The sequence below is a fragment of the Morone saxatilis genome, unplaced genomic scaffold (assembly GCF_004916995.1).
Source record: "Morone saxatilis isolate NCDOM2014 unplaced genomic scaffold, NCSU_SB_2.0 Contig1, whole genome shotgun sequence".
NCBI classification, from domain to species: domain Eukaryota; kingdom Metazoa; phylum Chordata; class Actinopteri; family Moronidae; genus Morone; species Morone saxatilis.
The window spans coordinates 12,537,665-12,556,196 of record NW_023339651.1 but is presented as its reverse complement, the minus strand read 5'-3'; the positions used below and the strand labels follow the sequence as shown (position 1 = coordinate 12,556,196).

The 18,532-nt window shown below is 37.9% G+C and overlaps 1 protein-coding gene across 7 annotated transcripts; it reads right to left on the bottom strand.

The window, feature by feature from the left end:
- Nucleotides 1-1,300: 1,300 nt before the first annotated feature.
- On the bottom strand, nucleotides 1,301-16,737 carry LOC118331033 (actin-binding LIM protein 1-like). Of its 7 annotated transcripts, none has more exons than XM_035665798.1 (20): nucleotides 16,652-16,737; nucleotides 13,031-13,174; nucleotides 11,327-11,510; nucleotides 11,121-11,230; nucleotides 10,149-10,275; nucleotides 9,896-9,989; nucleotides 9,434-9,521; nucleotides 9,182-9,240; nucleotides 8,929-9,033; nucleotides 8,169-8,246; nucleotides 7,219-7,389; nucleotides 6,615-6,644; nucleotides 6,342-6,462; nucleotides 6,097-6,186; nucleotides 5,156-5,203; nucleotides 4,457-4,521; nucleotides 4,052-4,097; nucleotides 3,913-3,920; nucleotides 3,031-3,111; nucleotides 1,301-2,757 (listed from the first exon to the last, which is right to left on the bottom strand). In XM_035665798.1, exons 1-20 carry the CDS (start codon nucleotides 16,662-16,664, stop codon nucleotides 2,644-2,646), a joined length of 1,776 nt encoding a protein of 591 aa, XP_035521691.1. In that variant the 5' UTR covers nucleotides 16,665-16,737; the 3' UTR covers nucleotides 1,301-2,643. The 7 variants fall into 7 exon arrangements, with proteins under 7 accessions (XP_035521691.1, XP_035521708.1, XP_035521716.1 ...); XM_035665815.1 differs by having other exon boundaries at nucleotides 8,977-9,033; XM_035665823.1 differs by lacking the exon at nucleotides 6,097-6,186.
- Nucleotides 16,738-18,532: the final 1,795 nt, after the last annotated feature.

Here is an 18,532-nt window from a genome sequence, read left to right as displayed (position 1 = left end):
CAAAACAAACAAATGAGATTAGGCTTGGCTAACAAAACCCCTCTACAGAAAATTCATCTTACATCTCAGATCCTGTGCAATAGGCCTGTCACTATTTCCTTGTGCAACAATGTGAATTCAACCCTTTGTTTGTTATTTAATATATCTTGCTTTTCTAGGATGAGGATGAATAATGAAATTTCCCACCGTGGGACTGATAAGGAAGTATCTTATCTAATTCTAAATGTTACCTGGCCATCATATTCTTGGGAATTACGTTTTAATACAACTGAGCAACTAATAGGTTTGATAAGACTAGATAAATAAATAACAGATGCAAAGTATGGATGTAATACTTTTAAAGATGATTTCATTTGCCTATCTGGCTGTTCTGTGTTGGGGCTGATATAGTAGGTTACAACAGAAGCTGGAGGCTATTTTTACACTACTACTACTACTACTACTACTACTACTACTGCACAACATTTTGATAGATACAAGTAAAGATAAGTAATGTCTCAAATATACTGCTCAAACATAAGCTTAAACAAAGTCTGGCATATGTTCATTTTAAACATTGAAAGCAATCCAGAAGTGATGCTTTGATTCCAGGCTCCAGAGCACCCTCTGTTGGTCTTAAATCTCCAATGGCTGCCTCCAAGACTGGGCCAAGTTTAAAGATGGAAAAATAAAAGAAGAAACACTTTGTACTAATATGTCAGAGCCAAATCAAATGGGAATGTTTGAGTTATGGATAACAGGTGAAGTTGAGTCAGGGAGTTTTGCAGTTCTTCCACCACGTGGCTGCTTTTATGAGTAAAAATATCATGTGTTACTCAGTGCTGTGATGTAATGAAAATGTCATGCTTTGCAGTGTACTGGTACACCACCTGTTGTCTTAACTCAGAATAACATTAGCAAATCTAATTTCTACAATTTAGCAAGATGTTATTAAGAGTCATGGAAGAGCTGTAGAACCACTGTAGCAGGTAAATGTGGAAACACTGATGTGCTTTGCTTGTTCCCTGCTTGCGTTCTTCCATAAAGCAGTTTATCTTAAGCTGTGCTGACTTGATTTTGACAGGAAGACTTCAGCTACTTCATGGTCACACTGGTTCTGACTGGAGTTTGCATGCTAAAGAAATGCACACACTGTACAGACAAAGTAATTATCATGAAGGCATCTATGCAGAACATAGACAAATCATCCATATGGAAGTTAAAAAAAAGAACACTGAAATCATGCAGAAAAACAGACACCTTATTGTACATACACAACCTCATCCATTCTGTCAATAAAAAGACATTCATTTGCTCAACTTATGAAGTGCAAGATTTTATTCAGAGCGCTTGAGGTGGTGTGTTGGGACAGCAGTATGAGGATAACATATACAATGTTTATCATAGCTAGTCAGGGGAAAACATAGAAAAACAAGTGTCAAATCATCTTAATTATTCCTTTAACGGTCTAATAAAGCACATTTCAGTGATTATTTAGTGACATAAAAATACAGTTCTCAAAAATCTTCAATCTCTTCAGTTTTGTGCTAAAATATTTGTGTAACCAGGAGACAACAAAGTGCCACTGAGTAACAAAAATATAATATCATAGTAACAATAACAACATGGGCGAAATGCATCCAGTTCTTGCTGTACCCCTAACGTGTATCCTTATGCATCTTGTAGTATGTAGTGTGTACAGTGTGTACATATATGTATATATACTCTCATGAGTAGAGTGAAAGCACAACAGCAGAACATTTTTAAAAGCTTTGCAAACTAAGATGATCAGGGTTGAGCTTAGGGTAGGGGGTTAAGTAATGGAAAGTAGTGGTCGTCCGATATGGCTTTTTCATTGACCGATGCTGATATTTAGAGAGCAAGGCTGCTGATGGCTGATATATAATGCTGATATCAAAACAAAGAAAAGTATTATTCTATGCTATAAGATAATTCAGGCATATGTTTACAGTAGGATGCATGACAATTATAGTACAAGCCAACTTTTTCACCACCTTCCCAAAACTCACAAAAGGGAGCCCTAACATTGTCCCACAGCAGCCACACTGACAATAGAGCAACAGATATGTCTGAAGACATTTTTTGTTTATCATCCTTATGAGCACAGACATCGGCCGATGTCGATTATCTCAAAAAGCTAGATAATTGGCCTTCCGATAAATCATTAATGGAAAGGTTGACTTTACTGGTAAATGTCGCAAAGTTCTTCATCAATCAACCTGTTGTCTGGCATCAAAGATGAACATGTTACTTTTTCTATACTTTTCAATTTTTGGTGTTCCATAAAAATGCATTTACAATGAATGGACATAAATTGTGCAAAGCTGAATAGTCCAATATGATCGCAATCCCAGGGGGAGACAGAGCTGACTTAGGAAAGACAAAATAATAATGTCTATTACTGAAGCCAAGAATATAGGTAATTTGAGTTCTCATGTTCATATCTGCTTTGAGGTATTATAAATTTAAACATTATTCATTACAATACCCTAAAGAAACTTAGTGGGAAACACAATATTGTGTCCCCTACAAGACGCAATTTATCCAGTTTTTTTGTGTCAAATGCAGAGAAATAAACATAAGGGATAATCGGAACATGACATGTGCTGCATATTAATAATAAGTTAAAACATTAGGCAGCGTTTAGAAGAGATTTGCCTTCCTCTTCATGTCATTACGTTTCCACAGTGGAAGTCTGTCAAATTCTTGTATATTCATGTCAAAGATCTGAAAGAATGAGTCCGGGGAGAGGTGACGCTGCAGAGGAAAGCAGGAAAGAATTAAGTTACTGGGACAATATGCACAGTGCATCTGTTGGTTTAATTCTTATTCCAAAATAAAACTCATTTTGTAGATTTGACTGAAAATCTTGTTTTTAAGGAAAACGGAAATCTTGCTACAAATGTCAATTTTCTTTTCATTATTGGTATCCAAGTGCAGAAAAAAACATGCAAAACAGTCAGTATGGAGTCAGTCATGTAAAAAAGAAGTGTCACATTGAAAAATTGCTTTTCTCACATGCCACTGTACCTCGAGTCTCGTTCTGTCAACATCCTTGGGAAGCTTCACTCGTCCTCTATTAGCAACTGTAAGCATTTCATATGGGTAGACCTTGACAAAAGAAAGACTGGTTGAGGATGCTTTGATTGATTATCACACATGCTACACCTAAACACAATCTTTTGTACACTTGTGCTGCGAGCTACGAGATGGAGTCAGAAAATCATGTGCCATGCAATTGTATAACTGCTGCACAGTTATGGATAGTTAGTACCAGCGCTTTAGCCTTCAGGGAAAAACATTCTGCTTCTATTAGCCGTTGTCAATTTACATGTTATTAGTTGTCCTTGAAACTTCAGCACTATCCTAGAGCTATTGAACTACTCTAGCAAGTCTATGCTAAAACTCCACTGGATTGTACTTAAGTATTATTTGTATGCATTACTGTTATAACTGCATGCAATCTTTTAAAGGTGCTTATAGACACAGAACATTTAGCAGTAAAAAAATTGGCAGAGATTTAAGTGGTGGCATTAATGTACAAATAATACTTGCTTCTGGTTCCAACAAATTAGGCATAGACACTCCTCTGTCCATTCTTGCTAATGGATGTTGACTGTCATGGATGAGCTACAGAATGAAGCAAACACATGCAATAGGAAAATGTCATGGCACGATTAGTCACTTCAAAGCTAAAAGCCAAATGACTGCAAGTAAAGTATATTATTATGTTATGTATTGTGTGCAATATGTATATATATTAAAGAAGAAGATCTGCAGGTCCAGCTTTGAATTGAAATGTATACTTCATCAAACATGCCAAAAGTGAGGTGACCTCAGTCCTTCAAACCAAACAGAGAAAGGGAGCATGACCAGGGAGATTCAAGGTCACATAGATTTCTTCTCACATACCTTAAAGTCTGAAAGACAGGGGAAAAGGTAAAGAACAAGAAACACAAATTAGTTTCTAGTGTTATCCAGTTACATTGTTGAGTTACAACAATATTGTTGTGATTTCCATGATTTTTAATAAAGATGTCTACACACTTACCACTGAATCTGTCACCATTGTAATGAGAGAAATCAGCTGACCGCGGCTTAATGAGAAGAAAACACATTAAAGCACAGATTTTTTTCCTGTTTGGTAAATTAAATAAACCTCATGCAGTTTCCTTAGTGTGTCTCTTCAGCTACTCAATAAAAACATAAAGCAACAAAGAGCTTCTTCTTTTACTATTTTGCAATTGTATCATATTGTGTCTTAACCCTTTATAGGGCACTCATTGAAATACTTGGAAATTTAAAATATATGGTTCCTCGCCTGATAAAGGGTTAATCTAAATTGGAAGTGATATATAATTCAATCTGGAAAGCTGGCGGGACATGTAATAGCATTACACAACAAAGCGAAAGAGAAAGTAATAAAGTACAGATAAAGGTATCGTATTGCTCTTACCGGATTGAGGCCATTGCGACCATATCCAGGCAAAGAGGATGTTTGGGATGTGGAGGAATTTGGATCTACGTAAAGTGAAATAGTAGATAGATTAGCTCATCGTGAGACGATTTACAGTTGGACTCTGCTCTTTGCCCAGATTAGATCAGACTTACTGGGTTAAGTATACCTTGCCCGGTTCTTTAATTAGCCATTTGCTAATTGTTCTGTAAAACGCACTTCTCAGTATATTGCTCTATTTTTATATGTACCTATACATTTTCCATAAACCCATGTTTGACATTTACACTCTAGTGAACAGATATTGATTAGATTAAACTAGCTTACAAACTGTTTACCCAAAGCTTACAGTAAATACCTTATACTGATTATATTGTAGTGAGCCCATTGATGATGTAGTTGTGGACCTTGGAGGGGTCAAATCCTGCTTAGGGACTCAAATAGTCTTTGGCTGCCCTGGTGTAACTAAACAAAGTTAACTGAGAGTTTTGAGATAATAATTTCTTTCATCTGGCAACACAAAGATATCAATGCCAACATCTCTAGAGAGTGGCTATAACTGAAGCCCTATATGAATGTTAATTTTTGTTAAACTTACTGCAGTGTATACATTTCATTGTATTTATCATAATATAATGATATATAATAAGTAATATTTAACTTTTAAAAGGTTATTTGAAAGGTGAGGTCATATTGTACCTTGCTGTTTATAAATCGGAGGCCTCTTGTACATGTTGAAACCTTCATCTGCAGACAGAAAACAATGCAGCATCAGCAGATAATTCACTCTGAAACATTACACAGCAGAACCAAAAGAATACATTGTTATTAATAACCTACTGCAGTGTCTCTGTGGCAGCAAGTTGCCAAATCCCTCATTTTCCCTTTCAGTGTTTTAAAATATTATTAATATGGAGCAACTCACGGCTCACTAAACTTACACAAATCAAGGTCTTAGGTTCTTAGTGGGTTGTGAGATATTTTTAGTTTCCACCTGCCAGTGATTGCTGGTCATTGCTTGTCATATTTCATCCACACACGATAAAACAGGCTTTAAAAAATCACAGCACTGCTATAAATAGGCATGGCTGTAGAGGAATGTCTGAGTGAAGTAGAGAACAGTCAAACCAGTTTTTATAAATAACTACTTTGATATAGATTTGCATAAAGTATTTTATTTCGAGCTGTGGGTGAGGTACGGTCAAGTAAAATATGCAAAATAGGAATGGAGAAGACCAGAATGTAAAGGAAGCAGCTAACAGGTATGTCTGTCTTCTACAGTAAACTATGATATGAAGGTAATGTGTGGGAGACTGCCAGTCTCTCTGAACTTTGACCACTAGATGGCTCAGTGTTTCTAAGAATAAAGTGAATCACATCTCTGTGCTATCCTTCTTTTTAATTCCAACTCTGACCCTTAAACCAGTTTGTTTTTAGTAATTTGGGTGTTGTAGAAATTTTTATTCTACCATTGCACTCACTACAGTTCCTTGTAGTTTAGAACATACTGGAAAGTGGTGGGTTTGCTATTAAATCTAGGCAAAGTGTTTGATAGGAAATATAAAAGATAAACTGTAAGGCAACACCAGGAAGTGGGGAAAGCATGCAGGAAAGCGTGACAGAGGAGCAGGGGTGCTTACCTTTGGTGTGAGAGAGAAAGTGGTGACTTAAAGGTGAAGTGGGGCAGGTGTCATTGTTGCCAGAGAATAAAGAGGGAGAAGGCGTCAACCCTGCTTGTTATTCCATGAAAGAAGTGGAAGGAGGAGGAGTTGTGGAGGTAGACGAGATAAAGGAAGGCAGTAAAACAGAGGAAAGTGAGCAGAGAGGGGTTAATATCTTTGTGATAAGAAGATTGAGCTCATTCACTTTAGAGCGCTCTTCTCACCTGGCCGGTGGAAGTGTTGTGGTGATCTGGACAGAGTTGGAGTGTAGCTATGGCGATTGTACGTCAAATGAACGCCGTGGCTTCTGGATTTCGGTACACACTTTCTCATTTCAAAACTCTCCTTGAAACAAGAAAGACAAAAAACCAGTCAACAATTCAAAACTAATTTGTGTGTTAAAGCCGATACAGCTTTCAATGAAGGGTCTGGAACATACTGCATGAGACCTGATGTTACAGTATTTCTATATAAGTCTGTTCTAACTAAATATTTACCTCTGTGGTGTCAACTACATTCCCTGGTGACTAAATTGGAAAGAAAGAAGAAGAAAAATCAATGTACAGACCACATAAACTGGTTGGTTACTTCATGTGAAAACTCTCCAAACTTGTCTAATATAAAGAAAAAACACCTTATGCAAATCACTATGTATCTTTTAAAATATTTTATAAGAGGAAAAATATTTTGAACACTCTGTAATCCTTCAACTGAATTGAAAAAATTACCAAACTTGGAGGTTTTCACATGCAGAAATACACATGAAAGGTAAGGAACAAAAGGATTGGATAAAGTTACATTTAGCTAATTATTTTAAGTTAGTTTATCTATAAAATGCTAAAAGTTAGCAGGGAGTAAGTATCATTAATACCTGCCTAGATCTTGACTTAGATATTTTAGCACTATAGCTCCAAAAACACACATAGAGACACATCTTTCCACTTTTCACAACACATGGCTTTGCATTTTGGGCCAACACAGTCAAATATCAGAGCAACAAAACAAGACCTCACTTGGTTTGACTTATAAATAAAACCAAGAAAAAAGCACTGAAACTATGACATGCAAAAGGGTATAACTTGGAGCATTGAATGATGTTACCTCTGCAGGGCTTTGCCTGTCCTGTCTGTTGCCTTTGTTGTCCAAAGTAGAAGAGTTGCCATTCACAGACTTATAAGATATCATATCAGGATGCTCTATATCATATATAGCCTTGACTCTGGGAATTGCCGCTAAGTCTCGGTAATCAATGATCTCATTATCTACTTTTGCCTGGGACCAGGACAGGGAAGAGAGAGGGAAGATGGGAGAGGGACACAGATGGTGGAAGATAGAAGAAGCAGACAGTATGGCTTAGGTCAGGTCAAAGGTTGATCATTACATCACTTCATGGAGGAATGAAACTTTAATCCCACAACACCACGATGGTTGGCCTGTTTCTGTTTCACAACATTGTTTCTCATGCTTTCAAGTATAAAAAAGGTAACTGGCTAATATTTTAAGGTGTTGATGGGGGGAAAGTTTATTCCACACAATAAACCAAAAGGGAATGGATCATAAAAGATTGGGTGGAGGGAACAAAAGGACACTGAAAGCACAAAGTTTTTTTTAAATAATCAAATACAATCTGAATTGCCAAAGCATTCAAATTGATTAAGCAAATGCATCTAAATTCCTGTTCAATATGTGGTTGATATTTTCAGCATATTAATGATTAAATTGAGAATATTTGCAGGCTCTTCAATAATCAACCAAAATTGAAATCCCATTTTTCTCTCACAAGCAAGAAGAAACTAGTTCCGACCAGTCAAGGTAAAGTAAAAAACAAATTTGGAATTGATTTAAAGACTTTAACTCTTTAATGATTTTCACGTTGGCTATTTTCCTAAATGTGTGTCTGCATTTACTGACAAAAAGAAACATCTGGCAAGAGAGACACTTTGTCCATGCGACTTCCCTGTGTAAATAAAGGATAAATGAAATATAAATCAACCCGTGGTGATCTGTGCACCATGGAGGATGTTACACAGATGTTGTCACCGTGAACTTACGCAGATAGTTCGACCAGGACTCCCTGGAGTGCATGAGCCCGGTCTGGAACAGGAGCTTTCAGATGAGGATCTAGTGGGCTAAGGAAACAAACAGCTATGTTAGTTTGACTCATAGGATGCTGAGAAATATCACTTTCTGCTTCAGCTCGGGTGTTGGTCGACAGCCTGCATCGTTTTCTCTCAATGTCTCTTCACTAGACACACAACTAGGTCCTCACATATGGTCTAAAAGGGTAAAAGCAATGACTAGGAATCATAATACAGCAGTGTACAATATAGACCTCGCATCAAGCAGTTTTTGTGAATTGTTTGATTGCAATTATTGCATTTTTAATGAGAAAACCAAATTTTTCTACCTTATTTTGTATCTAACAATGATATCAGTCAGACTTTTGTTTTGCATCAAGCTGTATTAATACCTAACAGTGATAGAACACATTGGTGTATAAACTGTGCAGGTACTAATAGATGGCAGGAAAAAACACAGCCAAGCGTGCAGAACAGTCAACAGTGAAGATGCAACATGTAATAATTATTGCACATAATACATAGCAACTGTAGAGAGGCTCTAAAAAGTAAAAGCTTATCTTATGCCAAAATCATAAGAAGGAATCTTTTTCTGTGTATCAAAAGCAATCTTCTTTTTGCTTCCTTGAATTGGCACACATGATCTAACTGCCAAGTGAGCAAAGTGTTCATGTTGCATGTAAGACAAGCGAGTGCAGTTAATCTCTGAACTTGATATTACAGCAATGCTCACTCTAGAAAAATCACCAGTGCAAAAGGCAAGCCCGGTCACAGTATTAACCTTCAGTTCATGTGGGGGGAAAAAGAAATCAAGACAAGGTGTTTTTGGTCTGCCGACCTGGGAAGGAAGAGAATGTGTAATGAAACAACGGTGTTCATTTGCAGAAGTTGTATGATGTTGTGTCATGTCATTGCCTTGATACAAATCTATGTACAATCTCTGTGCCAGAATACTCTTTAAATCACATGTCACACAGAGATCTTACCCTGTAACTGTCCTCAGTTCTGCTGCTGTCTCTGCAGTCTGGGTGCCAAACTGTGGATCCTGTGAAGGCAGGAACAGTTACCTGCTGCAGGCATTATGGTAAAAACATACAGCATGCCAAAAGAAATGCATATTTTACACAGCGAACAGAAAGTGGTTTTAAACAAACACTTTCATTGTATGCATTGACCCGAGCTAAAACCTATATCCCCACATGTGTGCATGTATATCCACATAGTTTTTTCAAACTGACCTTGCAGATACATTTCTTCACCTTCTTTGAACATTTCGTCACATCGGCTGCATCTTGCACAGGTGGGATGATAATGTTTGTTCCCAGCCTTAAGCAGACAATGAGAAAGGCAAAACCATCAGTCAGGCCTTAAATGTCCAGTGTGTAAGATTTAGTGGCATCTATCAGTGAAGTTGCAGATTACAATTAACTGAACACCGCTCACGTATGTATTTGACAACCTGTGAATGAGAACGGGCTGTGAAGTGTGTAGGTGAAACTACAGTCAGTGTTTGGTTTGTCAGTTTAAGATGGTGTCTGCAGATAAAAACAGCTCATTCTAAGGTAATGAAAACACAATGATTTCTATATTCAGGTGATTATACACTAATGAAAACAGTCACAATAGCAGTTTTGAGGAAAAAACGTCATGCAACTATAGGTAAAATCAGTCACTCTTGATTAAGAGTAAACATTTCTCACCTCGAGAACTTTTCCAGTGATAAACTTCTGACATGCTTCACATTGTACCCCAAACTGAATCTGGTAGTCCCTCTCACAGTAGGGAACGCCATCCCTGCAAGATACGACACTTGATTTAAAAAAAACTCTTATCTGTGTACTAGCTGTGATGGACACTAACATCATTTCTATTTCTAACCTTCTTGTTAGGAAAAAATACACTCAATTGAGGGGAGGCAGACAAAGAATTATAAAATTAGAGATTTGTATTTACTTGCTGATATATTCTCCGCTCAGCACTCTCCTGCAGGCTTTACACTTGAAGCAGCCAAGGTGCCACTGGCCACCCAGGGCTAACAGAGCCTGGCCATTCTTGATGTCTCTACCACAGCCAGAGCAGTCTGAAAACACACATACAATGTCATAAAGAATAACCATTCATCGAATTGACATGGCCATCTAAACATGGTCTTTCCTTTAAAAAACACATTTGTAAATTAAGTTTTTCTTGATTATTTCTGAATATAAATGTATGAACTGGATATTAAAGTAAAAGTACATCTGACATTACAGAACTATTTGAATAGCTGTGCTGTTGAGCCGGGACATTTTCTCTACAGTCCTGGAGAGACATCCTCTTAATCCTAAGGCTTTGTAAGTCTGGATCCTGTATTGAGCCCTCTCTTCTATCTATAGTTGTTAGGTGGATGAGGTCATGTTGGGGTGAAGAGTTGAGATCTACTCTCTCTCTTAGTCTGTACTGAGTCATCGATCTGGCAGGATCCCAGGAGGATGACAGAATTTCTAAGGAAATGTCGACTCGGTGTTGTAAAAAAGACATCCAGTGCACCAGGAGGAGGTTAGACTGGAATAAATAATAATAATAAATCTGGCTAAATGCAGACACTGTTTAGCCTGCATTTAGCATCCTTACATAGTTAAATACACACATATAATCAGATGTGTCACCTGCAGAATAGTGTAAAGACTTTATCTCCCTATGATGAAGGAGGCTGGCAGATGTGACACTGGCCTTGAATGACTCTTAAGCAGAGGCTGAACTAAATCAAAGGCTGGCATAGGAGCCACAGCTGGCCAATGTTCACTATAATCCACTGCCTGATTATGTCTACATGGGATGAAAGTCTCTGATCTATTTTAAAGCTTCATTAATAAATATTTTTGATATGAAAACTGGCTCAGATGTTCTTGCCCAGAGAGTAAATATCGGCAAGAATGCGCTTACTACTAGGATATCTGATGTCGTTAGGAGTAGGAGACACAGGTCGAATACAGCGCTGACAGAGGCAGTCTTTTCCACTGAAGGTGACACAGTCCCCAGCAGGAAAGGCCTGTCTGAGAAACACAGAAAGAGACAGAGGTATACCACACAATTCTTTGTATAGTTACAGTTATTCTGCCTCCGAACATGTTTGCATGAGTAAAACTTACTTGCAAAGGGTGCACACAAAGCAGGCTGGGTGGTAGGTCTTCCCCAGGACTGTTACCACCTCTCCCTCCACAAATTCGCCACAGTTGTTGCAGAGCGTGCCGTGAAGCCTCTGGAAGTCCAGTGGGCAGAGGTAGTCGCCATTCTTCATGAAGAAGCCACTCTGAGCCAAGTCACAGCCACACACTGCACACACACAGTTATACAGGGAGAAAGGAATGGCAAGGTTATATAACAACAGAAAACATTAAAGCTGCCATGATAACATTTTTTTGCATTTTTTTGTATTCTTTTGGAAAGAGCTTTGGGTAAAGGTATTTGTAAGTTTTTATTCATGTATATGTTTAATTTCTATTTCTTTTGGTCAGTAACTATGAATTTACAGTTTAAGTTGTCACCTTTTTCATTGTCATAGTAGTAAATTAATAGCCATCATATAATCCATCAAAGGGAAGATGAGAGAAATGCTATTTGGGCTGTCTGACCTTATGAGTCTGCCAGAGTTTCTGAAGTGTTTATGTGTTTGCGTGCATCTCTTGTGCATCTGTTTGCTGATCAGCCCAGTGACAAGTTACTGACATGGAGGCAGTGTTTTCCCTCAGCTTGTTTGGAGTCATTTGATACCACCCAAACCATTTCCGACAGTGTCCCTCTGAACCTGCCACAGTCCTGCCACAACACAATGGACCAAGATGCCAGAGACAGATTTATGTTGCTCTATTCCGGTCCTACTGTGACTCCCTTACAATTCACATGGATATTATTCTTAAAAGCATTATTTTAAGTCTGAATAAAACCTGTACAAACATGTGCTTACATTCTACTACATTCCTTTGATCCCAGAGATTGTTTCATGACATACAAATAGCTTTAATGAAAACCAGATGAATTTTTACTTATCTGGTGATGTACATAAATAAAGAGTCCCTTCTATTAGGCTGCTTTTATACTCATCCTCCTTTTTATGTACCTTTAACATTACTTTACATCACATGTGTGTCACTAAAACTAAAAAGAGGTGTCATGTAACCTTTGCTAATGTTGCTATAGCTTATTTTAATTAAAATAAATTCAAAAAGTCTTATTTAGGGAAGTGCACAGACCCCTTCGATCCCCAGGTCTTCCCACTGACCAATACTGTGGGCTTCTCTGCCCTGAAAGTCTCTTTGTTTGCTCTGCGCTGTAAACACCATCACAATGGAATGAAAGGGCAACAACACGAGAAGCTTGTCAGTTTTGATTAGTGGGGAAAATGGTCGGCTGAAGAAATATGTTTTCCACATAACAGAGTAACTCTGGTGAATATGACAACACCTAGGAGGTTCTCACAACAGCCCATTGTAAATGTGGAATGTTTTGTAATAAATTGTTTTTGATGGTTAAACTAAAAACTGAAAAGAAGGTTTTTAGGCAGCATTATGGGTCAAATGTCACTTGCGTTACTGCTTGCATGTTAAATTGTTCAAATGAGAAATTAGTTTAAATTTAAATCAAATCCCACCACAGAGCCAGTAGATGAATTGTTAGGCCTCTGATCATAACATGCTCAAGACAGAATTTATCTCCACTCCACATGAGGAATTCCTTTCACTGGATTGCTCTCAAGTTTTTCTGATAACATAAGTCTATTCTGACTGAGGTGTGAGTGCAGGACGCTTCACAAGTGCAGCTGCATCTGCTCACACTGACATATTGATGGTACTCACCCTTGCAGGTAAAGCACTTAATGTGGAAATGGCTGCTCTGGACTCGCAGCACCTCTCCCTTGCATGGCTCCCCACATCTGAAGCACTGGATGATCCGCTTCTCCCCTGAAGGACTTGGGTGGCAGCCATTCGGAGTACGTAGCACTGCAGGAGAGGGTAGAAATCGTCAAATTCATTATCATTATTTTACATTATCTGGGAACTATAAATGTCTGTCCAAAATCCTGTACCAATCCATCTGATAGATGCTAACATATTTCACTAAAGAAGAGGAAATTATGATCTGTTGGTTTTGCCACAGGAACTGGGAACCATAAATGTTTTTACAAAATTACATTGCCATCCCTACAGAAAAATATGCTCATTTTTACCAGCTTATATCCAAACATTAAATGCTCAGCTTGTACACGTACACACAGTCCGAGTGTAAATCCAAGATTAGCTGCATTTACACATTTTCCAATACTTGAAATTGAAAGGTCTAAAGGGCTCTCTCATCCATACAGTAGCTTTGTCCTGTTCTGCCTGAGCAGATGATTACAATAGGCTACAATAGTCCTTCAGAAGTGTCCTGTCAGTGCTTACATAACTGAACATATAGACACGCTTTGCTCTGACAGAAACACTAATGCTCAGTCATGAAGCTCACGAAGAGCTCACGAAGAAGCCATTATTTCTCTGTGATCTCCCAACAATATCAGTGAGAATATTCCACATGAGTGTCAGTGCCAAACTTTGTCTCGTACTATAGCAAGACAGCTCAATCTTTCTCTTTCACGTTCATGTGGCATGGTAGCCGAAGCAGACAGTGGATGCCTGTACAATCTAATCACAGCCCACTTGAGAGGTCTTGAATGTGATTAGCAGAGGAGAGAGAGGAAAGAATGTGGCGTGCTGAGAACGCTTCGTCTCCTATTGTGTGGACACGTAGCATACAAATAGATGAACTGACACATGAGCTCTTCTTTAGTTCTTTTTTCATATACAGCTGGCCACAGAAAAATCATAACAAATTCACCTATTAACCAAGTAACGGCTACAGTGAAAAATACACCTCAAATAACCCCAGCTACAGGGATGTCGAAACAGAAAGATTTCTTCACATTTACTGGAAGGGTAAGTGTTTTTTTAACTGTTCCGACTACCCAACTCAGCCTCGTGAATACTGAGAAAATTTAGTCAAGCACCTTTGGTATGTGGCCCCAACTCTGCCCCACAACACAAGAGATTTGTCACCATGGTAACAAGTATGTAAACTAGATTAGGAGCCCATGCTTCCCAAAGGTGAATATAAAGTTCACTGTAACTGACTGAAGACAAACCAATGTGTACATTATGCAGTGTTGTGGAGATTATAAACTTCCACTATAGGCCAGCTGCTGTAATACTGTATTAATGATGAAAAGGTGTTCATCTTGTATGTGACAGACTATCCACAATTTAAAATCCCGGAAAAATCTAATGAGTAAGAAATCTAATAAACATCAACTTCAGCTTCAGAACTGGCTTGTGAATTTTGCAAGCAACAAACAATATACATTTCACTGTAACTTTTCATAAAGGCATCAAAGCAGTATGGTCATACTGAAAGGCTTTGATTATAGTCATCCTTTGCTAATTATTTCTGCCAGTAGGAGAGCAGTTGAAGGACATTGTGTGATTGTAATGGCATAAAATCAAATCTAAAAAAAATCATGTGAAAATAAGTGTTATTTCGGCTAACAAAATCACAGTGGGAATGTAACCCGTCCTTTTGGCCAAGGCTTTCACAACAATGACTGAAAATCCAGCCAAACTGGCCTCTGTCCTACAGCGCCTCAGATATTTGTTAATGACAGAGCTGTGATGCCAACACAAATCCATGCAAGCTATTTGTCATGGGGAAATTACTGCTACAGTTTAAAAATGTTTGAACATTTATCTTATTGTACACTCGCTGTAAGAGAAATACAGACTATTCTATGTTGTATTGTGTACATACAGTACATACAAAGGTACAGTGCAGTATAGTACAGTATGTGTGTGGTATTACCCTGTATACCTTTTATATACTTTTTGTTTTCACTTTTGTGTAAAACTGGTGTGTAGATGGAAATATTTAAAGAGTTGCTGCATGTCTTCCACTCTTTCTTGATCTCTCCCAGAATGTGAAGCTGATATGGTGTTAAGTATTAGCGAATGGTAGATTTAGAAAGACAGCAAATGGAGGGAAACCTGAGACAGACAGCTAATCACACAACTCACTATCTCCAGCTATGAAAATCTGCATCTGTGTGTGTGTGTGTGTGTGTGTAAGGAGGAGTGAGGGAATATCTATAATAAGTATCCAGAATTTTCGATGTAGTACAACTGATTCTATTATAATGTAAGTACAAAGTAATGGGATGTAAGTTATACTAAAGCACATTTAACCATCCAATATAGTATAATGAGGTCATATAATTACATTTGTGTGGCCTACAAGCTGCATTCGGTCATGCTATGTTTGTTCAAAATCTTTTTTAGAATATTTTGCTGCCTTCACTGGGCGGTGTCACTGTTAATAAATAAATAACTTTGGTAAAGAAGAAGAGGTAAAGGAATGAGAGTTTTCTGATTTAAAGCTTTTAGCAGCCTTTAATGTTTTTTAGGTGCAAACATTTTTTGTAAAATCCAAGAATTACATGAGGTCATGCACCTGCGGGAACACCTAGTTTGCCAAGAACATAATGGAATGCCATTTTTCATTCACTAAAGCTTCACATTTAACTTTTCCTAACTAGAAATTCAGAATTGCTGAAGGTCATTAACTGTGAAATGTAAAATGAGTGTAAAAGCTCAAATAAATTCACTTCTATTCAGTAGCAGTGGAGACATTTCTTTAGGACATCCCACTACAGGAAAGGAACAATGGAAAGTGGCAGGAGGCTTTTATCTGAACAACCACTAGTTTAGTGAAATGAGTCAGAGTATTTTTTTTCCACAGCAGTTTACCAAGAATAGACTAAATGCATTCCCTGTGGCTGAAAAAATAGAATAATCAGGGCAAAACACTGCTTGATTCAGAGGTATTGCTAAATCACATGCTGGTCTTACCTAACCATGATACTTTACGATTAGTTGTAACAGCTGTGCTTGCACTTTTCCCCACTTGGCTACCACTGTTTTTATTTCTAAATGCAGTTTTTAGATTTGGGAACAGTTTGAGAATCTTAAAAGGTCAAAAGTTATAAAAGTATAGCATAAATTAACGGAATTTTGTTGTCAGAATTCACATACCAGAGCTTTTACGTATCAACCAAGCTTTGCCAAATTACTGTTGTAGTTTAAACAAGATTTAAATGCCACCTCACATAGAAAACCAAAAAGATTGAAACCACAAACACAGCAGACAATTTGAAATATACACATGTGAGAAGTAATAAAGTTGGCATAATAATGTCTCACATTGTCATTGTTCATTTTCTTTGACAAAAATGTAATCATGAATGAAGCTCAGAGACTATTTGGCCTGACAGAAATGGTGTACTTACATAATAGCAAGCCCCTAACAAAATGTAAGTATGTAAAGACAAACAATAGGCACAAACAGACACACTTCACGCACACTCATACTCACACACACGTCTTAAAAATATCTACCTTTCTCTTTCATGACAGTTGGTTTCTACACGACTGTGGGAGCGCTGGCTGCATCAGAGTGAGGAGAGGAACTAACTGGACTGCTGGTCCCAGGAATAAAAGGGGGTGGTCCAAAACACAGAGGGCAGGAGTGTGTGTGTGTGTATGTGTGTGTGTGTGTCTGTTGAAGTGGCATTAAGTGCTCTTGTGCTTCTGAACCATGACCTCCACCATGCTGAGAGAGAATATTTGAATATTTGAAGTTGGACATGCATTGCTAAAATATGTCTCTTTTCTAGAAAAGTAATGCTGATAATATTATTTGTGTATCTGTGATGGGAGTCTTGTTGAGTACAGATGGCTCAGTGATTATATTACCTGCTGCCTCTTTTTTTGGAACTTGCAAACTGAATATATGTATATTGTCTATACACATAAGCTTCTTTAGTCTGCATGGTCTGTAATCACAACCATTTAACATTGACGAGCTTATAAATAAGGCACAATATTGACTGTGTGACCAAAGGTGATGGGCTATTATAAAAATAGAGGGAAATGGTCATATCTACCAAATACATTCTGTTTGATTTAAAAGAGGCTAATTGTGTTTTAGATGCAAATGCAAAGTATTTATGTTTGTGTAAAGGCAGCAGAGTCTGCTGAGACAATGTCAACATGCTTGAATCAAGTCTAGATGAGTTAGTTAGTTAGCACAGTCGTGGATATTGATGTCCATATTGTCTGACTGACCAAAAACCTTCAATATTAGCTACGATTATTAGCTATACGAGCTTATAAATTACGAACTGTGGTGATGAATATTGAAGCCAATTGATAGCAGACAAAATCTGTACAATCCCGTGCTTTGTCTAAGAGCTTGAGTTCTTGTTACTGCATGAAATTATTTTAAATAGAAATTAAGCAGGTTAGCAGGTGAATCTCATTGAAATACATGAAAAACCTGGTAAAATTCAATATATTCAGAGCATGTTAAATTGAATCAGTATTCCGCCTATTCTCTGTTGGAAATCTATAGGTTTTTGTGTCATATGCAACATCTACAAAACATTTTATGGCTAAATTATAGTGCGTGATAACAAATCATTAATATAAAAACGTATCAATAACACATCAACCACATATGGAAGTAAACTATTCATTACCTGACATCTCTGCAGGTATACTGGCCAACTTTTCACACAGGATGTAGTCGTTGGGGTTGAGAAACGGCAGCTGCTCCATCATGGACTGTTTGGGAATAAGGTAGAGAACCTCTGCTATTTCACCATCTTCAATGATTGACATTCGCCTGACGGAGTTCTTCCTCTTGACCCGGTCCAAAACGACCATTTCATTGCTGTGACTGGAGCCGCAGATCTTGCCCAGGCTGCTGAGGTTGAGGAGGCCTGACATGCTCATGCTGTCGAGGCTTTCAGCCAAACAGTTGAGGCTACAGACCGACTGCAAGTGAGAAACCATAAAGCAAACCTCAAGATGTTAAAGCCCTCTGTTAAATGTCAGGCATTGAGACCTTGTAACTGACTCAGCGTGTGTGTGTGTGTGTGTTGTCAGTCAGGCAGGCAAAGACTAACTCCTACCACACGCCCCTTAAGAAGATTAAGCAAGGTATATTTTTAGGGTTTATCTTCGTGGTAAACACAGGATCTGAGCTCAAGGAAGTGTCCATCAGGTAACCTTGTTCCTTGCATTCCAGTGACATTTACATGGGATTCATCCTTCTAGTAGTCTGGTGATAGAGTCACTCTTTTAGGAAGATTATGAGCTACTGTATCATCCAGTTATGTATGCAGTTATATTATTTAAATCTTCAGTCAAAGTCAAGCATTTTCTATCTGTTCTTTGGTTGGATTATGACTGAACCGTACCAGCAGAACACAAAAT

Coding starts and splice junctions, on each gene's coding strand:
- LOC118331033 (XM_035665798.1), bottom strand. Junction 11,511..13,030: donor TAAGTGCTTTACCTGCAAGG/GTGAGTACCATC, acceptor GTGTGTGTGCAG/TGTGTGGCTGTGACTTGGCT. Junction 9,990..10,148: donor AGCGGAGAATATATCAGCAA/GTAAATACAAAT, acceptor CGTATCTTGCAG/GGATGGCGTTCCCTACTGTG.